Source organism: Manis javanica, chromosome 7, assembly GCF_040802235.1.
Source record: "Manis javanica isolate MJ-LG chromosome 7, MJ_LKY, whole genome shotgun sequence".
NCBI lineage: Eukaryota > Metazoa > Chordata > Mammalia > Pholidota > Manidae > Manis > Manis javanica.
In genome coordinates this window covers 113093179-113119741 of record NC_133162.1, presented here as the reverse complement: position 1 = coordinate 113119741, position 26563 = coordinate 113093179, and the positions used below count along the sequence as shown (strand labels likewise).

Sequence of the window (26563 nt, the reverse complement as noted above, 5' to 3'; positions counted from 1 at the left end):
CTTATGAAAATGCCAGTGCTCATAGCAGCCTTTTTGATGGCTATCTGCACAGGTTATCCATCACGACACAAAGCGTGTTTCCATGGCTCATGTGTCTTAGAGAGGCATTAAGGTAGGTAATTTTAAGATTTAGTCCAGGTATACAGGTTATAATCTGGGGCAAAATTTGAGCAATAAATAGATAACATTTTCTTACAAATATTGGCCTTCATATTTTGATTATCTTATGTATTTGTCAGAACAAGAGTACCAGTATCCACTAAAGTTATTGTCAAACGTATCTGAATCTCTTATTCCACTAATTGTAACTAACACTAGGTATTTGATAAATATTTGTGATATGCTAGCTAGGCACAATGTTTTAGTTTTCTTTTCAAAATGTATGTGAAATGGGTACATAATATTTAGCTTTATATTTCTTCAACAAACCCTGACTTAATTTTATTATTAAAGATATATGTTCTCTATCAGTTAACTATATAAAGTGCTTCCAATATTTTTTTTCATGGAATATTAAAGGTAAAATACTAGAAATAAGTGAAAAATGCGGTGGATTTAGGCGCCAGTATTGGACAGTAAGAGCATTGAAGTCTTGGAAACGTTTGAGCTGAAAAAGGCATGGATTGACAGATATTTCTTTCTTATAAACTTCTTTCAAATTCTCTGAATTCCTCCCCTTACTGGGCTTTTTCCCTAAGCTACTCTTCAGTCGTGAAAGTATATTTTGATAAAACCTTTTTTTATGTAAGTGTTGGTGATTTGAGGAGGGGGAGAAAAGTTTTCTTTTTTCTTTTCTGTGCTCTTTTTTGTTCCTGCGTAAGAAGAAAGTGTTCAGATCATCTTTTCTAATTATGAAACGAGTAACTGTCATCAGGTGGATGAGAGAGCAAGGGAAAGGTGTTAGACTTAGCTGTGATAAGGCATGTTGCAGCTTCAGTTTTATGAATGGCAGAAAGAGATGTACACAACACTCCAACTCTTCTATTATGGCAGTTTATGCTCCCTACACAGCTTATTTAACTCAAATGCCTAAGAAATAGACAACAATTACTACCTTATGGAATGCTACTTAACTTTAAATATTCCCTACAGAACAGGAACCCACTTCATCAAAATTTATCTCAGTTCTCAGGAACTATTTCTTCTGTGGGCTCCTGAATATTCCTGTGCAATTTTACCATTTAACCCAAGATGGCTTAGAAATAACCATGATATAAAAAGAAGAAAAGTCCCACACGCAGGGAGTCTGTTCACAGAGAGTTCCTACGCAAGAGCTTTGTCCTATGCCCATGTTCACTTTAATCATTCACTCTTTCAGCTGTTATCAATTTAAAGCCAATGAAACTCCCACACTGAGTCCATTTGAGCAGTCAATTTTAATATCTTGAGGCATCTGTAGTTATTCTGAATTGGCTGCAAGAGCAGAACTAACAAGTTAAGCTCTAACCATAAGTCGACATCAGGCTGGTAAACCATACATCAAACACAGGCAGTTAGTCAATATTCCAGTATGAAAAACCAACCAGCATTTTTGAGAAGAGCGACACAGTCATAACATGTTTGGCAGTCTGGTTTACACTGCTTCCTTCATGGCTGTGCACTTAACTTTCCAGTCAACTTCCAGTGCTGGTACGGCAACGTGTTGTAGGGAAAACCGGTTAGTGTTCCAATTTGTGGGGATTGAATTTATATTTCAGTAAGAATGAAAGGAATGGAGGGATGTGCCTTTTGTGAATAAGGATCTAGAAAGTGTCTTAATTGTTGCTTTTTATAAGAAAATGCTTTCAACCATATGTTCTGGATCTTTGCGTGCAGTCCCTACTTCACATATATTATGTCATTGTCAGGCCATGTGCCTCAGTTTTGGGTTTGGAAAGTAGGGCTGCTTGAAATACCTCTTTCCCTCCCAGGAATGACCCCGTGATGGGGCTGTTGCCACCCACAGAGAGAAGAAGACAATGAAGAAGGAGGCATGTTCAAACAAGATCAAGGCAGTCATCACTTCAATCAAATTGTTTCCAAATTTTGGGGGCTGGGGTCCTGGGTGAAAGGGAGTGCAGGGTATTTATGACATAGAGCTGCCTATTCCAGAACTCTCTCATGTATTTTTATTTTATCTTCAAAAAGAAAGGCCATATTAAAGGGAAGTATCTAAGAAAGAATAATGCTACATAAAGTTTTTGTTTTCATGTCTATTGCCCCAGAACATGCTTTGATAAAACATACTTAGAGCAATATAGCCAATTTCAAAGAAAAGTTGAGTGTTACACTTCTCCATATTTCAATCTGACTAACATTGACAGAGCACTAATTATGATCATCCAGATTCTGATAGGGCCGCTTGCCTCCTTCCCACAGAGAAACATAGAAAATCCTATTTGGCACTTTTGCAACATGGAATGATCTTTCTGATGACTATATTTTATAGAGGTTGATTAAATTTCAATGTCAGTAATCAGGTATGGTAACAAGTCAAAAGAAAGAGATTTTTAAAAAATCTATAGAACAAAATTTGCTACCTCCCTCAAACAAAATGATAAAGTTATTATTATTACTTTTTATTTATCTTGGGAATTTGTGGAATACTGTTGATTTTTAATAGACATGAGTTTGAGGGTAAAGATTTGCAGGCCAAACTGGCAGTGATGTTAAAAGAAATGAAAGAACAGTATCTTTATCTCAGGATATGTCACCATGAATTGTTGATATTACTATTTCCTGTGCTTGGAGCAGTCCACACATCTGTTGGATGTGGCCCCTGATGAGGAGAAGCTGATTATGAGAGCTCTGATATGCACTATCTTTAGAGGCACATTCAATGCACACATAATGTGGACCCTCGAATCTCAATCTTACCATGAGTGAGACCTCCTTTCTCAAGCACTATGGAAAATTCTACTCATCTCACTGCATACAAAGCACTTCTTCATACATTTGTTCAAATGATCAGTTTTCTGGTCACAATGAAATTTTGTTTTCCTCTTCCTCAACTATCCATCCAATTGCAAAATGAAATCACCAGCCAGCACTTTATGTAAGCAGTAGCATTATAAAAACTGCAAAGGAGAAAGGGAATAGTCAGCCTCTGGCTGGCTCTGGATACAGTTCATGGGGTCTGTGGAGGCCTGGAAAAGCTAACAAGAACTAAGCTGAAGAATCTTGCACAGCCTGTGAAGCCGAGTATAGGAGTCATGAGGGGACTATGTGGAGTGAGAACACCTGCTGGAGAACAGCAGGGTATCAATAATAAATACTAACCTTTGAAAAAGGGAATTCTTGGGAACACAACTAGGGCCATGCATCTTTCCTTCTCTTCAGGTGGTTTCATGGAGGAAAGGAAAGATTTAGGATGTGATTAGAGGGTTGCAATGGTCTTGGACCCTCTCTCCAGAGGGCAGCAGCCTCCTGATGCAAGACGGAAACAGCACGTTAGCGCGGCTTTTGGTCATCTGCAACTAATTGAGAATATGCTTCAGAGTGCATATAAACTTCATCTGGAGCAACGTCAGGCATGGGAGGGGAGGCCTTGTATCTGTTCTACAATCTACACACACACACACATACACACAAACACACACACACACAGACACACACACACACACAGTTTGAGTTAGAGAACAGGGTATGCTTAAAATGTGGTATAGATTTACATTATGAAACAAAACCTGTCTTAGCTGTTACCATTTCCTTACTGGACTCATGCTCCATTTATTCTTAGTTTATGGAAACTTGTCAGTCCTCAAAATGGAAGGCTTAAAGACAATATTTTAAACTGGCACCAGGATTAGACTAACCCCATAGGGTATGCCAAAATTGTGGGCAATCTTTTAAGGATATATAGTCCATGGAATGAATAAAACCAGCAGCATCTACTGCTGGGGCAAGAAATTAAACGTGTTTTTGGATGCCATTGGTTAAAAACAATATGCCAATATATTTGTTTCAAATCAATTGGTTCTCACTTATGTTCTCAGCATTTAGCATGTCTATTACTAGGTATCCAGTCAGTTTTAAGGTTGATGCCTGATATTTTTCTTAAAAAAGGAGAAATACCTCAAAGATTTGACTCAATGGGAAAGTGTAATTTAAAGAAAGTAAAAAGTAGAATTGATACTTTATTATTATTTGCAAATACACAGAATATAGTGGGTATACTGGGATATTATCCATAAAACCACTTCACAGATACTGAAGATCAAGTATATATAAGTCATCCTTTCAAATAATAATATCTTCTAACTAACGCCTGTATAAAAAGGTCTCTTTCCATGAGAAAGTAAATTCTTGAACTACAGGAAAACCAACTTATTATTCTGACTGGTTCTTTTTCACCTTACCTAATTTACTCCCCTTTCTGGACCTCATTTTTCTCATGTTGCTCCAAAGTTATTCTGCTTTTAATATCTCATAAGACCTGGATCATTTCCTCCTTGGATAACAGGCTTTTAAAAGACTTGGGCTTAACCTGCTACCCAGGTGCACTTTTTTCTCAGCATTTGCCATTTCTCATGGTGACCTGTATTTTATTATTGAACAAAAGCTAGCTATGTGGTACTCTATTACCAACACATTTGCTCCCAAGAGCCTTTAAATAACAGAAACTGCCTGGGAACTATAAATGCAAAGGAACCAGGAAGCTTGTAGGCCAAGATAAAGAAGCTTAAGGTTGGCTATTAATTTTGGCTAATATTAAATCATGACATAGCTCACACGTAAGGATCACAGTTCAATTATGAACCATAAAGGAGTTTAAAGAAAAGAAGATTTATGAGATATTTTTAAGCACATTAGTGCATATGTGGAAGTTGTGAGAGTATTTCAGGCCCAAGCAATGATAGACCCATGCCCCAGTATATAAATTTAAATACAATTATTCTCAGACTAACACTGATAAAGTGGCAAAGTTGGAGCATATCTCTACTCAGCGGTACATTGCAGTGTTGCTCATATATATTTCGCTTAAATTAACAATGTGACAGGTAGGTTACTCTGTCATACATCAGTTCTCACAAATTATTTTAAAAATACTTTCCTCCAAACTTAATGATTTTGCTATTCATAAACATGACTGTTGAAAGTTTAGGGCTGATAACTTGTATCTGCAATTTCAGTGGCAAATCTTTCTTTACTTCTCAATGTAATTGACATGTTTTACAAAAGTAGTGTAATTTCAAAGACATGATTTTCTCATATGATGGAAACCTTAAACAATTAGTTGTGTCTTGTGGAAAATTATTTAAATGTTCTAGCAGTTAGATGACACCATGTAAGCGGATGTAGTTAGGAAGGAAAATGAGCTCATGCCCACTTACGTATAAAAAGTACCATGATAAAAATGACCAAAAAGGTCAATATGACCCAACTGCAAATTATCTCTGTACTTTGCTTGAAGTAAGAGAGTTACTTCTGCCTTTCCTTGATCCTTGCCTGGATTGATTTCTCAAACTTTAAAGGAATATTTTGGGGAAAGATTTCCTAGGGACATCTTGGTATAATTTACTCCATGAATCTAAGTGAAAAGAGAAAGAGGATGAAAAGAAGGGAGAACGTTGCTGAATGGTTAGGAGAAGCTGGGCCCTCACTGTGCGAGGCTCCTTCTGTATCTCATTTCACTTAAATTGTATGATGTGAATTTCATAGGTGAAGAAGTCAATAAACAAATAGCAAGTTACATAGGTGGTAAAAGGCAGAAGCTAGCATTAAATCTAACTTAGTCAAATGCTGAAGCTGCTGTACTATTGGATAAACTCAATTTACCTAACTGTAAAATGGTATTGAAAATTTTCGATCGTAAAAGAATCTATAAAGATCAATACAGTTTATCAAGAGTATATAAGGCATTCTGTATTCTTTGGAAATATTTAATGTTTGAGGCAGTGTGGGAGTCCCTACAGATTATTCTATAGCAAAACGGTATAATTGACAAGCTCTACCCATGTATACAGAGCTTTAGCTAGTCTGTGTGGAGTTTCATCCTGGAAGAAGAGTGAACAACCATTCCCCACAAGACATTCGAGTTGAGTCCCTGAGGTGTTGGAGAGAGAAGGAGATAAATACATAAAAGAAAGGAATCTGGATGAAATAAAGAACAGATGAGAACACTTTAGAACCAAAAATAAAAACAAAAGTCCAAAACAACAACACATTTCCATTTATATCTTTAGATAACTTAGGAAAGATATACTCAATTTTCTCACTTAATTAGTTAATATGTATTGAATGTTAAGTGCCTCCTCACTATTAGATAATGGGAATGGAGCAGTCAACAAAGTTTTGCCCTTGTGGTGGTGTATGAAGACTAAGAAAAGCAAAAAGGAACAGAGTAAGGGAAGCATCTAGAAACTGCTAATGTTAAAATAAATTAGTATAAAGATGAGGGATAAAACTGAGAATTTTTCAGAGCATGAAAGATAAAATCAATCATGATGCTCTGAGATTCACATCATAAAGATCCCAAAAGAGGAAACAGAAAACTGACAGGAGGAATTTATCCACATAATGATAAAAAGAAAAAATTCCAGAGCTAAAGAGAATCACAATTCCTCAAGTTAAGTGCCAAGCAAAATAAATTTTAAAAGTTCTGCCAACTATATACCTTATCTTGATTACAGAATCTCAAAATAGAGACAAAAATAATCCCAATGATTCTGAAAGAAAAAAAAATTAATGTATAAAGAATAAGAATGGAACCTACAACTTTATTCTAGAGGCAGTGGGATTTTATGCCCAGCTAAACTATTGATCAGTTGCATGGGCATACTGCAGGTATTTTTACGCAGTCAAGGTCTCATGTTTTCTTAATGATTACTAGAACATGTTACATAGTAATAGAAGGAGGAATTACAGCCAGCAAGAAAAGGAATGGGATTCAGAAGATAGTGACTAAAACTCAGAAAGTCAGTGAAAGGAAATAACAGGGTGATGAAGGTGAAGCTTGGAGAGCAGCCAGTCCAAATTGGAGTAAAATGATGGAAGGAGTTTAGAAGATATTCTGGAGAAAAAAGCAGCGAGTTGCTAACAAGAATATGTAGACTGTTTAATTGAGAAGAGTAAAGACCTTGATGACATTAAGGCCAAGAAAGCATGAAAAAAAGAAATTTAACTTGGGAAAAAAAATCTGTTTAAGAAGCTCACAATCAAAAGATGTATCAAACTAAAAGATAGCATGATCATAAGCAAATGATGGAGCATAAGCTTTAAGAATAAGAACATCATAAGTCACGTAGCCCATAAGGCATAGCATTGAATGCATGGATATGTTAATCCACTCTGGCACATTACTTGGCCAAAGATTCCATAATATTTACATAATCAATATAAAGTACATTCTGATGACTGATTTTTTCACATTTAGATCCAAAATACAAGAGAAAAAAGGGAGATCTTGTATGTGCTTGTGAAACAGCAAAAGCATATTAATAAAACCTTCAAATGCAAAAGAGCAGAGGATCTTTTACACTATGCTCAAGGGGCATTACCCTTTGAGGGTCACAGGGGTCATGATATTGTCAGAACAGAGAAGGAAATATAATACTTGGCACTGCAGTAAACAATCTTATGTAATCATAATCATATGAATGCTGTTTTTTGGTTTTTAACTTTTAGAATCATCCTATAAATAAGTCATAATTGTAAAAACCAGTGAAAGAATATAAATTTTCATGATGTAGAAGTAAAGATTACAATAGCAAGGCAGAACAGATGAGAAGGAATGATGGCACTAAATTTCTCATCTTATCAAAGGAGGCATTACAGCTCAATTTTCTATGGTTAATAGAACAATAAATAGAGATTTAAGTATGCTGGATGTTTCAAAGAAGCCAGTGAAACCAGCAGGACTAGCTATATGTGACCATGAGTATTTGGGAGAGAAAAAGGGCCAGGGAGAGGAGGCCTGATTGAATTCATGCCTGTTGTAAAAGAAATCTGAGGTAATGTCTAAGCTTGATAAATCAAGGCATTATAGCATTAAAGATAAAGATGATATCAACAAAAACAAACTATCCCCCAAATAACAATACAGTAAGGAATGGAAGCTACCACCAGAAGAACTATAAATAGAAACAGACCCAAGTTGTGCCCTATATGGAGCAAAACCGGGATGAAGCAGGAAGGAACTGCTTTTCATCATAAATCCTGAAGGTACACTATTTATTCTCTAAACAGTTTGCTTCCTTTATAATATACTTGGTAAAAAATAGAAGCAGTATAGCATTACTTTTAATTTCTACTAATAACATTTGGTATTTTTTTTGCCATTTTAAGATGAAATAAACTATCTTCTACACACGCAAGCCTCTCAAACTCTATCAAGTTGATATAAGGAAATAAAGTTGCTCCTGAAAAACCAAGTAATTGTTATCTTTTCTAAACATTGCACTGCCAAGGGTTCCCCACTCTTGGATGTCAATGCTGTTATTTGAAAGATTATGTAAGGTTGTTCAGCTGACCTAAAGAGCTATTACTTCAGTTCTAAAAGCCAATAGAGGATATGTACAAACCCTTCTACCACCCTAACACATATGCTCTTGTCTATAATTTACATACTAAACTGATCCGAATTTTGTTTTCAATGAGACAGTGCAATAAACTTTTACATTTAAAAAGCGCTCGCTATTCCCTCTGCAAATGTCAAAGCACTTGAGAAATGGAAGGTGTTTCAGAAGCTCCCACTGCAGTGGCACAGTGATCGCTACTGAGATTTCTTACCGTGGAGCGATCATCAGAATTAGCTGCTGGCCCTTTTTTGGCATCACAAAGTACCCTTCTCATTAGCTGTATTAAAGAAATTAGAAAATGCAGCTCCATCAAGTGATTGTTTTGAAATCTACATACCAGCCAATGAATCACGTGGCCAGATTTCAAAGAAAGGGTTTGTGACTGAGTGTAGATTGTATGATATTGAGGCAATTCTCTTTTCACATTCAGTGGATATTATTTCTGCTAGGCATTAGAAAGTCAACAGTGTGCAGCCCTTCCTGCCCCACAGTGGGTGCTCAATAAAGGCCAGCTGAATTCAAAACTCAGGCCTCTCAACCTGTTAGTAACACTACAAAAAAGAGTAAACATTTAGAGAAATGGCTGTGGCCCTGAAAAGCCACTTTCAGGTATCAGGAAGTATATTTGTCAGACCCAACCACCACACACAGCTTTCCTAAGCCTTGATAAGGGAGACCTTTGTCTCACATCTGGAAGATTAGACAGTGTAAAGAATTTAATACATATTCTTTAGACAAATGTACTGCAGAACAATTTTAAAGGCCAGTACCTCTCTAAATAATTCTCTTTGAAGGAGTTAAATCTTTTCACATGGAGATTATTGTCCATTTAACCATTAATCATTAATTTATTTATATGATTTTTCATAACCAATCCAAAATACCATTTTCTTTGCTTTTTCTGTCTCTGCCTTCCATATGCTAAGAAAATGGACTTAAAGTACTAAATTTGACTGGGCGTGTATTTTTAAAAATCAGTTCAATGCTTTTTACTCAGTTAAAAAGAAATCTCAGCAAAAGCCTTCAAAAAAATTCACAGTTTAAACTGAAACAACACCAAGAAATGACTATAGTTGCATAACTTGATCTGTATTTGGAAGAAAATTCCACTGAAGACAACAATGGAAGCTTATCAAATCAGAATTTCACATAGATTTTCCATGGCCCTCCTAATGAATACTGACTCATTGGTCAGCAATGGTGAGAATGTAATGGAGCTCTAAGATGGGAAATGTACACACTGAGTGTGTTCAGTGGTTCCATTACATCAGTATGAAAACTGCATTAGGCGTCCAGTTCCTGGGCTGCTTTCTGAGACCAATTCTAGAGCATGTAGTTAGCGGTTCTTTAACATTTTGATTGGGGCCAGACCCTGTCATTGAATTAAAACTCCTTTCTTTTGGCAGCAGTCATGAAAAATTTTGACTTAATGTCAAATTGGGATTGTTTGGGCTACTAATATAGTTTTATATTTTTTCCAAGATGACAGGTAACCTGCAACTGAATCCCTTCTAAGAAAATGATAATCTATGGGATGAATTCTAAGAATTGAAGATACTCATATATTTTTATATGAAGTTAAATCTTTACAGGATCAAATGCTGTCATGTGGCACTGAAAAAAGATATCTTCAGAGAGTAAAACTCTGAGGTAAGCCTGATTTAAAGTAGGTGCTAGTTCTATCCTCAAATGCTTACATTCAAAGAATTTTCCACTGTATTGGTGATACATATGCTCACATTTCATAAAATCTCACCTTCCACAACTGGGTCAGAATGCCAGATGATTTTTGTGATATATTCAACTGCTTCAAAATGGACTGAAATGGATAGATCAAATAGTAATTGTAAACCATTTAATTCTCATACTAAGTATTTTGCTGAAAATATTAAGTTTCTGCTCTTCCCTGTTCCTGAGAAATGACTGTGTATTAAATCTCTTCTTGACTTCTTTAAGGATCAGTTCTTCAACTTGGTTCTCAGAGTTGATTTTAGGGGTTTATATTAGCCCCTTTTCAAATTCTTTCTCATGTCTAATTTTCAAAACACATCCATCAGTTAGAAAATTTGAATGGCAGGGAGAATAATGGACTCAATGAATGCATATATTCTTGTTAGAAAACAATACATTTTACTTGTGTGATCTGCAAGGCAATTTCCAGCTACAGAAGTCTTTATCACTGCTTCTGTCCAGCCATCCTTTCATCTGTCTGATGCACCAACAGTAATACCAATAGTGAATACTAGTAGCTTTAATAGTAGAGGACATGTATTGAACAGTTATATTCCAGAACTCAGTTAAATACTTTACATGCATCATCTCATTTATTTCTCTCAAGGGCCTTCTCACTGGTGGGTCTAAGTATCCCCATGTAAAACATAACTTGTTCAATGCCAATACGAGTGAGTAGTAGGACCAAGCAAGGTCTGAATTCAAATTAGCCTAATGCCAGAGTCAATGCTTTTCTATTCTGATGGCTAGGTTGGTCTGGGGTATTTTATTCTTTAGATATATTTGCAGAAGTATTTGCTTATTTCTGTTTGGACTGAGCTCTCAGTCCTCCAGTTCTCAAATCCCCAAGTTTTCAAGACACTAGTTTGTCTTAGACTTTCTTCGTAGCACTCCCTTCAGATTATAAATTTATTAGCCAAATTAGAACACATCTAAGAGTGAAAAGGACTGCTGTGATTAAGTGTGCTGGGACAATAGGTATAAAACTGAATTGTCCAGGCCCATGGGGACACTGATTCATTCTGATGGGCCACCAAGATAGCCCTTCTCTACTCCTGATACAGAGCCCAGATCCTCTAGGGCAACCTAGGTATTTTTTTTTCAATGATCCTTTGATGCAACCTTTGCTTTCTCAGGATTAGTTTTCTGGACAACCATTTCTTCCTCAGTTATAAAGCAGAACATTTAATAAGCAGCTGAAAAAGAATAAAATATCCTAATATCCTTTTAGAGTTGAACAGTAATGGACATAGAGGCACATTCATTTATCACTGTTACGGTAAAAGCATAAAATGTCCTATACCTTTAATAAGACCTTTTTCTTGCAGAGTTTTCAGGGAAGGTCTTCGGGTGATAAACTTCTTTAATCTGCTTTTAACTCGGTTTTTGTCGGTTGTATCGGAAGCACTGTGATGTAGTCTGAACACTGGAGATTGAAAACACAAAGTCAGAGGCTTTCAGTAAATTTCTCCTTTATGATTATTACTTTATGAAAATAAGAATAGAAAAACAGTAGTAATGGAACAACTACCTGAATTGAGGCTCAGGCCTTTCTGTTCAGACAGGGCATGTGAGTAAAAATTTGCCCATATGAAAATATTAGCTCTGTTGTGACAGGAATGTGCAGTGAGAATGTGGCTAGCTCCATTTAGTCACAGTTTTTCACTTCTATTCCCTCATATTTAACATGATAACCTTTATCTGGATAATCCCACCTGTCTGTGTCTATTCACCAAATTATGGTCAAAGAAAAACATTTCTAAATTAGAGAAAAATAGCTCTTTAGACTCATTTATTTCAAATCATTATGATCATATATTGCCTGTAGGTAATTCAGGCATTTTCAAAGGTCCTTCTTGCCCAAATAATTGTGCCAGTCTTCTTTGTTATGTTAACCCAAAGTGATTTCTTTTAATGGTATCTCATTCTTCTTATTGATGTGAAGTTACCACCAGCTCTAGGTGAAATTCTGAAACACAAATTTGCCTCAAAACTTTGCCATGTCTTCATTGGTCCCCTACCCTCAGCTTTCTATCTGCACCTTTATCTTTAAAGTGAGGTGTGTGTCAAGTTCATTCCGAACAGATATTTGCCGAATTTCTACTGATCATCAGGCTCCAGGCTAAAGGCTATGAATTTAGAGGTGACACTTAAGGTCTGCACTTTCATTAAGGACAGAGTCTAAATATATTCAGGTTACCTTATTATTACATGATGGATGGAATTTATTGTCTCTATAAGATACAGATCTTAGCTGGGCCCTCCACTGTCTTAATCCAAGTACTGATATAATGTGAGGATTTGGGGCACTTTATTAGGTACCTAGAGGCTCATTTCTTTCCAAACCTTATCTTAGAATAAGCCAACCATTTAATTGGCTTTAATTTACATAATAATATACCTAAAATGTATTGAGATCTTACTGTGTGCTTGATATTCTCCTAAGCTTCTAACTTGATTTAACGCAATCCCACTACAATGTAAACTCCATGTGGGCAGGGATTTTTATATTTTTGTAAGTGTTGTTCAATTATCTGTCTCTAATACTTCAAACATTGTTTAGCATATAGTGAATGTTCAGTCAATATTTGTTGAATCAATTTCTCACAATAACCTTTTGAAGTATGTAAAATACTTCTACTTATTTAAGAGATGAAGCTGAAGCAATGAGGTTAAGTAACTTGTCCAAGGTCAAATATGGATGTGAGGTCAATCTCATAGAATTTTTATCTGGTATTTTAATTTATTGGAGCTCTGGTAAGAGAATAGAAAGGGAAAGGAAATAAACAGGAGCTCAGTAACTCAGTTAAAGTAGAATGGTTTCAATCAACTAAATTTCTTAAAGTAGTTACTGGGTGTAAAATGTTTTGCTAAGTCGTAGTTGTGAAGGAGCTAGACTTGAACCATCCTATCCCCTCCTAAGGAACTCAGGAGAAAAGGGAGAATTGGTGGGGAGCTGCAGCTGGAAGAAAATTAATTGCCTGAATTCGAAGATTTAAAATCAAATATTCTTAGTGGGGTCTCCCAGGCACTCACAAAAGTGCCTAGTGGGAGAATGTCAACTTTAAAAAGTCTACCTGTCCCAGAGAGTGAGATGCCTTCTTATAATTGGCCGAATAAGGACATTTTTTGGATCCTCTTTCCCCTTAGCTTTGACCACAAAGTAGTTGCAAATGTTTTAACAAGATAAGAGTGTCTGGGTCAAGTGTAAGGTAAGGACACACAGAGGGAAGCATCCTGCTCTCCTTCTAGCTAGGTAAAGTGTTTCAGTTTAAATTAAGTTCACAGTTTTGATTAGCACATGGAATTAGGCACTATTGAGACAATACTTGCCACTTAAAAGGACCATGATATTTTGTATTAACTTAAAGCACTGTTCTCAAAACTTTTGCTATTTTTGGCCAGACAACTCGTTTTGCAGGGGGTTGTCTTTGCAGGAGGGGGAGGGTGTTGAGTAGCTTCCCTGGCTTTTACTCACAATCAGTTGGTGGCACCCACACCTCAGTTATGACCATCAGAAATGTCCCCAGGCATCACCAAATATCTTCAGTGGGGAGAAGGGGAAATTGCTCCCTGTTGCAAGTCACTACCTTAAATTGAAAGGAAAAGGTCTAGGAACTGCTTAAGTTCTCATTGATTAGAATGGATGGAAGGTTCACTCACACACACATAGAAAATGGTAAGAGGATGTGAAAATGGAAGGATTATTTTGATAATGTATCTCTATAAATATACTGTCTTTCCTGAAGGTTTCAGCCTTGGGCAAGTTCACTATGGATTCGGTGAGACTGAGAAATGACAACAGAATGTTCTTGGGGCAAAAGGGTTTATACCAGGCTTTATTCTCAGGGCAGTAGGTCAGGCACTAAATTCAGATCTGCATCCAGCAGCCTGCAGGTCCATAATCCACGTCCATCTCTGCCTCCACCCAGAGCACTGGGCAGAGCTGTTTATATTATGACTCAGGCAGTAATAGCTTATTGCCTATGGCTGTGGAATCTGTAGCCTAGCAGGAGGCCAATTACATCAACAAGCAGTTTAAGGTCAGGTGAGGATCCTGGCCAAAGGAACTTCCATTTTCCCCACATATATATGAAGAATATATATCTATCATCTATTCCTCTGCTGTCTGTTTATTAAATAAATTGGTCATAAAAGCAAAACCACTTGCATGTGAACAAGGTCAATGGGTTTATTACTTGAAAAGGTTGGGAACCATGTCTGAAGATCAGAGTTTCACAACCCCTGCACGTAGCAGAATGATTACACGGGGTAAGAATCAGGAATGCCCTCCACCCCCAGGCAAAGGAGCAGGACCAAAGCAGCCTGAGCCCCAGAGGCAGCTGCCATTGGCAGTGAGCAGACTTACCCATGTCCAGTGGCTACACAAATGTAATTGTTTTCAGTATATACCTGAACTTAAAATACTTTGAGAAGCATTTGTTTAGACCTGTGTTGTCCCATTCAGTAGCCACCAGTCAGGTGGGGCTGTTGAGTACTTGAAATGCAGCCTGGGCCACAGGTTAAAATAATAATGGTTTGGATATTTTTGATTAAATAAAATATATTATTAAAAATTAGTTCTTGTTATTTTTTAAAATGTGGCTACTGGGAGATTTTAAAATGTGACTTACATTTTATTTATGGACAATGCTGTTAGATGATGAAAAATAAATTGGCAACTTACTACCTACATGGCATACATGGTAGTGCTGGATTTAACTGTTGTGGATAAAAATGCACATGGCCTGTGTAATTATAATACAGCATGTTAAGAGTCTAAGGGATCTTAGGGGAGGAATTGACCTCAGTAAATTTGGAGAAATAGCAAGTGCCATTAGAACCATGCAAGCAACAATTGCTTTTACAGGACCCTGAATATCAGACATTAACCGATTCAAAATTGCATGATTAGAAGTCATTCCGAGCATCTTAATATACTCTGCTTACATGATATCCTACCAACTTAGATCAGGCTCCAGCCCTGGCAGTGACTACTGGTTATATATGATCAGCTTCAACTGATCACTGTATCAAAGCCCCATGGGTCTGGCTTCTAGTATCAGAGGCTGCAGGGACACTTCATATCCTTCACAAAAAAATAAGCCTCAGGGTAATTTTGCTCTTAAGCTGGTCTTTGAAGTGTTATGGAATAATCAATCTAAATTTTCTCAAAAGGTAATATTTGCTATTTCTAGTCTCACCTCAACATCTTGCCATTTTCCATGACAGAATGCCAAGAAATCCAGGGCCAAAAGAGGTATTTTTTTTTCTGCCATTTTGGAACTAGTAAAAATGATGTGATTAAAAAGTACTTTGCAAATTAAAACACATATACACAGTATATGAGTATGATTACAAAAATAATTATATAGTGAGTTATATCTTTTTGGAACCCCTCAGGTACTCTGGTGATAGTATTCTTAATTAGAGAGATACACATGTATATTATATTGTTTTCAATACCACCATCTGGCTCCACATGTGAGAAATGTGTATTAAGGTGCATTGGCTTTTCAAAGAAAATGAAAAAGTGTTTTTAAATGCTTTATCTTATTTCCTTCTCACGCATTCTGAGAAACCAGCAGAATCTTGGATGTGATTACACGGTTTTTAACATAGCCAAAAACTCTCCAAAGTTGCCTCTCATGATGACTTTACTGGAGACAGACTAGAGAGTCAACTTCCATTTCCTGATGCCATAAATAATCGTCCTCAGATGACAAGTCAAATTACAAGGACTTTGCCATCATTCATTCCGCTCATTTTGTTCTAAGAAGAGTTATGCCGAAGTTAAAGTCAATAGATGACTATAATGTGTGGCATACTTTTTATTAACCAAATAACTTGTAAGCACTGTAAATACAACCCCCCAAAATGTAAAAAGCACATGGTTATAAAGCCAAGTCCATCACTGGGTCCCTGTAAACAGCAGTAAATGTCTTTGAATATTGTGGTTTACAAATCTGATTTTAACAGCCAAACTTATAAAACAGTTTACGCTTTTTTGTTGTCAAGGGAGGAAAACTTGCCAAATTGTTCATTTTAAGTAAATACAACATAACCAATTAAGGAAAGCAAAATTTAAACACATGCCTATGATAATCAGGACATAGTTTGCTTCTGATTTCACTACCGATTTTAACAGAACAGTGTTCCTTCCATTTTCCCACAGCACCCAAGTGACCCCACACATACTTTTAGAAACTTGTAATCACACAGTGCAAATAAAAGGACACTTTACTGGAAAATACACAGTGTGGTACAATAATCCATCATTTATGAAAAATAGAATTCAGCCTTTTCTTTTTCCTCAGAGATTCAACTACTTTTTGAGGGTGAAGCTTACTGCAATTTGAAGATTTATGTTAAGCCAATGAGCAGTTTTTTCATTTTCCATTTAAGCTTTATATTCAAAAATGAAAAGAACTAAAGAGATATGGATTTAAATTCCAAAGCATTTAATCTGAGTTACAGGGGAACCACTCTTAATTCTACATATTTTCACCTCCATGAAAAGTTAACCTGAATTGGATTAGCTTTCCACGTATTCTAGAATTTACTTTCATTTCCTTTTCACCTTCCTTTCTTTTTCCCTCTGATGGATGATCTTTTCTTTCAAGCCAAACAAATAGAATATTTTGCAAAGCCTAAGAATTTTGAATAACAATATGCAATTTAAGTCTCAACACACACAGGCCAAAGGCATTAGTTTTAAACATCATCCTTAACCAGTTGAGGGATTTAACTGATGTTAAAGCGGCTCAGACCAGAGAATAGTTAGGATTGTGGACTTTTTAAGATGATCTTCAATAAATATCATTGCATTTGAGAATAGGCATTAGCCCAACACAAATTTTATACCTGACACAGCCATTACGGTGTTAAAACCACCTTTAGATGTAGGAACACATATTGTACTGGGTGCCCTTTGGGTATTTGTTTTCCAAATGTAGTAATTGGAGGGGGAAGCAACACGGTTTGGGTGGTGAATATTCACTACCATTCTATTAAGGGATGAGAACCACAAAAGAAAACTCTAAAATTTTCCAGAATCCAACAGTTTGTATAATATGATCCAGAATTGTGCATCTGCCAGAATTTTTCTTGCTGGGGACTTTATTTTGAAATATCCCCATTTCCTGCCAAACTGCTGTTTTCACGGTATTCCCATGTTACAATTACATGTTATTATTGTTAATTTTTTTTTTAATTTGGAAATGCTGGAGAGCTAATGTTTCAGAAATGTTGCTAAAGGGAAGTAGAGTCATTACCCTTCAGAAATGCTGTTACAAACAACTGTCTAAGCTACAATTTGTGACTTTTTTTGGTGAGGTTCTACACTGGGATCAACGTCAGGTGTGGATTGTTTTGTTAGCAGCTAAGAGCTCCCAGCTCGGAAAGTCCAGGAGGATGTTCAGGGCAAAGCTGGAGGTGGTTGCAAATCATTTTACCACAGTACAGTGTCCGGGGAGGGAGATGAAGAAAGAAATGACAAAATGAGGTTATATCAGGCTCTTAATCCCCAGAGATTCCAAAAACAGTTCTTGAACCATCACATGGATTACATAACAAAGTACCAAATTGTCTCCACTCATATTTTCCAAAACGACCTTCTTGTATTCGAAATTACACTGTTGTACCATGTTCTAAGTTACTGAAATAAGAGCCCCTTACCCAAAATCGATTGAAAAGAGAAATAAAGTTTATTAAATTTCTTTTCAGCTTCCTGCCTGACTCCTTTTCAGGGCATATAACGCTTGTGTTAATTCATGAGGCTGTAACAAATACTGCTTTGCCTTCTCGAGCATGTGGCTTTAAGAGCTTGAAAAACTGTCAGAATGGGAAGAAGGGGTTAAATTTACTTTTGGTCATGTAATATCTTTTTTTTTTCACATGCTCAGTGTAAATAGAAGTCATAGTTTCAACCCCCAACTTGTAGCCTGAGAAACTAAATTATTGAAACTTTAAGTGACTTACTTGAAACACAAATCATGATTAAATCTGGAAATAATTGGAAGAGGGAATGCAGGGCATTTTAAGAGCAGTGCTTTCTTTTAACCATTTAATTCCCACTTAGACATTGTAGAAATACAAAATAAATGATCAGTTTGGAACAAAAGATTATGCAAATATTATCTACCCAATGATTCATATTTGTGCTATCCACCCATTTAAGAAGTGAGAATTCACACAATGAAAAAAATGTTTACTTTTAAACTGAATTATCTAGTTTCAATAGTCAAATCTAACCACATTTTTACATGCTCAGTGTCAATAAAGAGCTGACAGTTTTCTGTCATGTCCCTGTCTTTCAGCCCTATGGAAATTTCATGACTGCTTTTCCAGTAATATATATATCCATGTGTTCTACCTGCAATGTATTCATCTGTCTATGATATAAATTCTTCACTGTGTTTTCATGTATAATCTTAGTATTTTTATTTTGCTGGTGATATATCTCAGGTATGTCTACATTGGTAACGTATCTCTATAGTGTCAGAGTGCTTTGTTTAAATTATTTATGGCATTTAGCATAGTTTTGAGTTAATTTGATGAATAACTTTCATGATGACCTATAACTATGATGATGACAACCTTGATATTGCAGTGCAAATATTGGGTAACATCATCACAAATGTAACTTTCCTTCAACTGTAAATCTGTCCTATTTCTTTTTGTGAGCCAGAGTTGAAAAAGATCTTTGCATCAAAGGTTATGGAAATACTACATATTCAGAAAAATTAAAAAAAGAAAAGAAAGAGAAAATATACCTAGATAGCAAAAACCTGTGGTGTGTATAGAGACATATGACATTTTTTTCCTGAAATAGAATCAGATACATTATATGATGTAGGTTAAAGATTCAGATCATCAAGACATCTATTGACTAGATATTTTATCTTGGCTTCTGTGACTTGATATAGTGTCAGGAAAACTTTGTCACTTGAGAGCTGAAAGGAACTTTAATAAATTTGCTAATAAAGTAAGGACTCTCTGAGGTAAAGCGGCAGCTGATTTTTGAAAGAAAAATTCCTGAAAAAAGAAAAAAAATAACATGGGCATCAATCCAGATAAAGGGCACCATGAAATAGAAATACGTTTTCCATGAGGAAAGACTGTACGTTAAGCACAGAAATTGGCTTTCTCCAAGTGACAGAAAACAGGCCACAGCCAAATCAGATGTGAAGAGCTTTACAGATGCATGGGAACATCAGAGAACAGAACTAAAAAACGAAGCAGCAGGATTGTACGCATGGCAATTCCACCACCAAGAACAGCATGGCAAAATTCTAGGACCTTAGCACTCAAGATTTCTGTGGGGAAAAAAAAGGCAAGTTGGAAAATGAAATAATATTCACATTTAAGAGTAATGGAAAATTTCAATGCCAATTTTAAATGCTGACTCAGGTAGTAGACCATGCTTCGCAGTATTTGAACTGGGCAAGTGGTATTTAAATCTTCTCTCCATATAGACATAAACAGAGAGAGCTCCCATTACACTTTATGTGTGTGTGTGTGTATGTGTGTGTTGTACGCTTGTGAAAATATGTGTCATCTTAGAGGGTACAGATGGGAGAGATATATGGCAACTTTGAAGCTTTCCCTTAAATCTCTAAACTCCTGGCCCTATTTGTTATAAAAAATATGCTATAGTGTATCCTTAATGTTTCACAAATAAAATTTGAACCACAACAGATAAAAGAAAATACATATATATATATATATTTAGGTGTAGGTAATTTGAAAAAGATCTTAAAATAAATCAGTATTTGAGAGAAAGTAGTAAAGTGTTTATTTAGATTGTAAAAAAAGTCATGTAATTTAATATATATAATGTAGATCTGCAACCCTATGTTCAGAGACCACTATATTAATATAATTTTATTAATAAGTTAATTTAAAAGTAACAATTAATTAAAGTAAATGTTTAACTTTTCTTATAATCCAGATATATATATTTATAGGATTGATCCTTGCAAAGTAGTCTCAGTTTCAACTTCGACTAGCCAGTCTGATCATCCTTATATCACATGGATTATTAATAATAACTACTGTTTTTAAAGTACTTGGGATGTGACAAGGAACTTTACTAAGAATGTTACATCTCATTTAATCCTTATAATCATTCAGTGTGGCAGGTTCTCTTAGTGTCGACTTTTCTACATTTGAGGAATCTGAGGTTCAGAGAGGGTAAACCATGTAGCAAACAAGTGGCAGAACCAGAAATGAATTGCATATCTGTCTGCCTTCAAGCCTGTGGGAACTCCTCACCTCCCCACTGCCTGCCTCCCCATCTGTCTGGCAATGCTGTCGAGGTGCTCAGGACACAGAGGTATGACATCAGCCTCTCACTGTAGTCAGTGCTTCCAACCTGAGGTCTTAAATCATCTGCTTTGCATGAACTGCTGACTGGAATAACTCTAGGTGATCGGTGTCACTGGGAACCTAGGTGGGAAAATGCGTTGCCTCAGGTGAGATGGGTGAATCACAGGACAGCAGCAGAACTGACAGTTGAACGCTTTCTGGATTGCTGGTCGGGAACAGCAGAAGATGGCATCTGGGTTGCCCAGATCATAACCCATCATGAGCACAAACTGAGCTCTCCTGCCGCTGGGCAGAGGTGAGCAGGAGAATCAATCACTTGCCATGCTCCAGGCAGCTGCATGTTACAAAACAGGAATGAATATAGAAGTAGAGATGTCAGGTGGGTACTGAGGCTCCCTTTTAAGCAAAAATGACCAACGAGCTAGCCAGACTTCTCAATTTCTTCAGTCTTCTTGACTCCTGTCATCACACAGTCTTAGATGTACACTTAGCTCACATATATTCACAGCTACGAATTCCTTAGCTCTTCTCTCAGCCAAGGCAGGAAAGTTCATTCTTCTCTTTGCCCATTCACAGAGTTGGCTTGTTTTATTCCTTGTTGTTTCTTAGGAGTAGAACTTCAGGATCAGCATTTAATAGGGGGGAAAGAGATAAGCACCATTGATATATGGCCTCCTTCCACCAGCTATTCCTTTCAAAACCTGTGTGTTCCTTAGTTTCTCACACCTTCCTTCTCTCTGTTTTCAAGACTACAGGTTTTGGAGTTTGAATTTTAATTCTCACTGACCAGAGGTGGGACCTTTTTCAAGCAATGTACATTTCTTGTGCCTCTATTTTCTCATCTGTTAAATGGGGCCAGCAATATCCACACCAAGGATTGTTGTGTTAATTAAATGTCCCAATATACACAAAAAAGAGAAAAAAAGCAGCACAATATCTAGTGTATAATAAGCATTCAGCAAAAGCTAATAATTATTATAAATTGTGAGGTTATGATGGTGCCTTGATTCAGTTATTGTCAGAACAATCAGTAAGTAAACAGAGCAGGTGGTATGAAAAATATTCTCCTCAACCCCCAACTGTGTGCCTCTCATTTTTTCAACATTTACTGTGTATTTACTATGTATCTGGTTGCATCAATTAAATATATGTATATATTTACATAAAAGTAAATATACATACATACACACACATATATATATATATTTTTAAATTGACTGCTATTTTGCTCTCAGTTAAAAAAAAATACATGTATACAACCCCAAGAGTTTATCTGTGATTAATTTCTGCCAGGTAGAGTGTATTTCAGGACTTTGAACATGTGTTGAAATCATTGGGTTTTGAAGAACTATCCATTAAAGACTTTCTGAACTGTGACAATGGATATTGACAGTGCTTGTCAGACTAAACCACTATTGATTGGCTCACATCATGTGTATAGCAAAACCAATTTCTTTCAAGTGCTTCTTCCTAACTGAAATACATTATTGCAGCCTTCCTCTCTGTTTATTATAACACCCGAGCTCATAGCATGTAACACATCCAGCGAAAAGGTTTCACAATCAAGGAAACAGCAAAGTACAACAGAGAGAAGTGAAGGCACTTAGCAGTCCAAATACTCTTGTACTGTAAGTTGCTCTTCCTTTGGAAAATATTGATCATTTGCAGAGTCTTGTTTTTATTTTATAATCCTTTTGAATATGGAAAGATCACAGACCAACAGAGCTTTGCTATTGTTTAATGATCCTGTGACGCTCACAGTTTCTACCCCCGAATGAAACTATTTTAAGTATTGTGTACATATTTAAGTTGTGGGAAAGAATATGTTTATGCTGGGTCACTGCTCCCTGCCCACAAGCATACACAGTCCTACACACACACACACACACACACACACACACGCACGCACACACGCACGCACACAGACACATTCACCAGGGATGTGACTTTTTCCAAACCTTAGAATGTTTTCTCCAGTGAGCAACCGAAGCCAACTTTGGCCATATGCTGCGTATTGTACAGTTTTATTATTAATTTGAATTTGCATTGTGCTTTTCATCCCAAGAGGGCACATTTCTTACTGAAACAATACTCTTATGTAACAAAGAGCAGTTCTTATAATACCTCTATGAGTGGGAAGAATTCCAGGTTTATTATTTTTTTTATTTGAAAGTATTATTATTAAACAAAACCTAAACACAGAACTTCCACAAGTACTAACTGATCATATCTCATACTTCCTGAAGTATACTCAGAGTATTCTAGGGCCCAAAGAACCTTCAGTGTTAGTTTTTACTCTTTAAGAAGCTCACAGTTTACTGTATGCAAATGCCTGGGGAAAGTAGGTATCCCTAAATTCTTAGAATAATTCTCAGGGTATTCCTAAAATGGCCTCCCCTCTAAAAAATGATTGTTATAGTTTTCATGAGTCATTCTGATGATAAAACAGGGGAGACTTTGTTTAACTCTACAAACACTTTAAGTCTGGTATGGTGTTGCCAGCTTTTCTCCCATCCTAAGCATGCCTAGAAATGTAAAGAAAGAAATTTGCTTAGGAGGTTGGCAAATGCTACACAAACAAAGTTCTCCAAACCCCTTCTTAAAGCAATGGAGCTCCAAGTTTGATTGAAAGTTCTAGATTAGAATCTCTCTCGAGATAAGGATTCCTTTAAGTCTTGCCTGCTCCATGATAGGCCCATGAGAATGGCTGCACTCATCACCCTGGCCTGTGTCCTTCTTTGGGCTTTGCCCCATGGCCATGGCCTTCTCACCCCCGCATTCCCGAGCTCTGAGACGGGATCCTGGCCTTGGGCCCGTTCTCTTGGCATTCTCTCCAGGGCTCACAATGTCCAGAAGAATGGTTAGTTGTTAGAGTGGCAGCCTCCCATGTCTTTTTCAGAGGAAAGTGGAGAAATGTCGGGCCAGTTAGTTGGTATCTCACAAAATAGTTTTACTGGGACAGAATCCTCTATTAGAGGCATCATTTTGACATAAGCTTCAAGCTATTTGCTCCAAAATGTGCGTGCGAACCCCTGAGACCCTCCCCCACAGGAAGTGCATTGAAAATGCAAAGGGTTTGCTGAGCGGATCTGAGGACACAGTATGTAGTCTACGGCTAAGTGATCAGGGATAGTGGGGTGGTTTGTCCTCACAAATGCTGACAGACAGCTGCAGTTTGCAGCTGGCAGTGAGCTTATGCTGGCTGAACAAAGATCTAGCTGGAGCTCAGTGAATACTTGGCTCCACTGCAATAATCATAATTCATAACATACATTTCTAAGGAAGGGGAAAAAATAGGAAAAGACTCAGAAAGGTGCTTCTGATTCTGACACTTGATGTGGCCAGGACACAGTCTGCTCCACTTGTTGTCCATTTTGAATCTGTCGTCCTGTTAGGAGACAGTGGTTGTCCCGTCTGTGATGGAGGGAAATGCTGTCTGCTCTCCAGCCACACCTGCAGATTAACTTTTCCTTTCACTAAAAAGTAGTGATTGCTTTTTACCATTAAAATATAGAGATTTACTTTTTGCCAGAAACCAGTTGTTATCCCAAATATCTTATTTCTTTTCCTAAATGAGTTAATTGTAATCAAATTGCCAAGCTTTGGTAGTTTTTGACCATCAGATAACCCCATTCTTGGGCACAGTGCATATTGGAGTCACAGAAATGAGAAATATTAAATCTGGAGTAAACTTGAGAGAATGTACAGTCATTGCTTCTAACTTTGAGATGAGGAAAAAGACACCCTAATTGTTTAAGTCACTTGCCTAAGGCCACATAGTAATAAACAGACTGAAGATTCAATTCAAAGTTCTTAACCACCGTTTCTGGGTTTTTGTCAGCATATCCTTATGTCTCTCAAATCTCATATTTAATTTTATTACAAAAACTGTTCCTAAATCCAGGAGAATGTTCTGGAGGGGCCAGTTCTGTTCCTCTCATTGTCTACTACTGGCCCAGTTCTTCCAGTGACCAGGAATATTAGATTCAAATATAAATGCAGTCATTGCCATCAATTACTTGTTTTATTCTACATATTCAGAATTAGAGAGTTTTGAATAGAATATGGAAATGTACTTAAATGTGTTTGCATAATTATGCATAATAATATGAAAAATATATGCCCCAAAGGGGAAATTACAGTAGCCTTCCTTTGACATGTAGCAATGCTAAGTGTTTTGCTATTATCCTTTTCTTTAACTTTGGGTAACCTGAAATCTGTAATAGATTATTTGTATTAGTTGGGGTTTTTGAGCCTTCCCTTTCCCTGAGGAGAGAGGATCTTCAGCCAATTGCCAGGACACTCCTCCAGACACAGATGTCACTGGGGAGCATCCTCTGTTGAATATTCCCTCCATGTGTTTCAGCCTAAACGAGGAAGGAATAGAGAAGATTGAGCTACGGATGGGAAAATGCAATTTGCCAAGTTCCAACGCCTCTGAAATACAAACTTTTGGACTACTGAACAGGCTGTGATCTCTGTTTTCCTCAAGCTTGTTTACTCTTAACAAAATAGAACTCTGGTCTTCAAAAAAAATGTCTTTGGGTTTGAAAGGTCTCCGAAAGCTTCTTAAGACATTAAGTACCTCTTACATAAAATAACACAGTGATGATGTAAGACTGGAGGAACTGGAAATGAGTGGATTAAATGACCTCTCCAATACACAATAGATTAAAAATTGAAAGGAAAAGGCACTTCGTCAGAAAGCATTTGGGATTTATTTCTAAAATATGGCTGGGAACATTAAGCAAACTCAAAATGAGGTGATGCGCACACATTCTCATTTTGATTTAAAGATCTATTTTAAATAACACAACAGATGTAGTCATCAGCATCTATTCCAACAGGGACACTGTGAATGGTGAGAAAGACACGGGAAGACTTGGGTGACAGTAAGAACTAGTGTCATTGTCATCTCTTCATCCTTCAAGCTGTCAAAGTGGTACTAAGAGTAGAAGAGAAATATTTTGCAGGACTGGACTTCCTCTGTATTTTTGTCAAGCAGTTCAGTTAGGAAATTTCCACTAGAAAATGTTCCCTTAAATCAGTCAGCAGAAAGCAAGTTTTTAGCTATTTTCACCCTACGGCACAAGAGAAAAAAAATGCACAAACACCTGTGGTCTTTACTCTGAAAGCACTTCTGACAAGACAAACAGGTGCTGGCTTATGTAATGGCCAAAGAAAGCAGAGGGGATGGGGCCTTGATGCACGGGTGAGCCCTTGCAAACGAAAACTGAACCTAATCGCTCCGTTGTTAAGGAAGGGCCAACTGAGAATTACGTGCTCTGGGTGGCATAGTGTTTTGGCAAAATTATTTCTCTTTCCAGTTTTGTGGCCACTGCTATTGGAATAATGCTGAAGTTGAGAATGAGGGTGAGGTGAAGCAGATCTTCACATCATAGTTTGGAACTTAATGGTGCTCCCTACACTTTTATCAAGTTGGACACACAGTCGGTGGTCAGTGAAAATTGTTTAGTGAATGTATGGTGTTGGAGCAAAGTGCATGATGGAAAGCACACAGGCTTTTGTATTAAGAAATCCAGTCTTTTCAGTCCCAGATCTAAGATTAAGAAAATATGGGCCTTAGCTGCCCTGAATCCATTTCCTTATCCATGTAATAGGGATACAAATATCTCAATTGCAATGTTGTAAGGGTTAAATATGATGATGTAAAAGATCACAATGCATTGTACATATGCGAGTAGATTATTTTCTTTACCCTCTTTCTCCCTTTATTCCTCGTCTTCATTATCAATATCACTATTGTTAAGTCAGACTTTACACCAGACTCTCTAAAGTGAGTTATGAAGATCCCCCTTGGGTTGGGGAGCTGACATTTAAACATCACAAAACTGATGTATCTAAACAGAAAGCAGATACAAATAAGTAAGAAATATGGAGTATGTACATACAAATTATGTGAAGCTTATATTAGTGTTAGCTGTTGGTAAAGAGCTATGTCCATAGGCATAGGAAGGGCTCTGTGAATTTCGTTGAGAGTACAT

General features: G+C 36.9%; 1 protein-coding gene across 5 annotated transcripts in view; it reads right to left on the bottom strand.

Moving 5' to 3' along the window:
• ARHGAP15 (Rho GTPase activating protein 15) overlaps nt 1-26563 on the bottom strand; it is a 598478-nt gene that overhangs the window by 231651 nt on the left and 340264 nt on the right. For all 5 annotated transcript variants that reach the window (XM_037020776.2, XM_037020777.2, XM_037020774.2 and 2 more), the window contains one exon: nt 11533-11655. In XM_037020776.2, coding sequence (XP_036876671.2) covers nt 11533-11655 — 123 coding nt within the window. The remainder of the gene's footprint in view (nt 1-11532; nt 11656-26563) is intronic.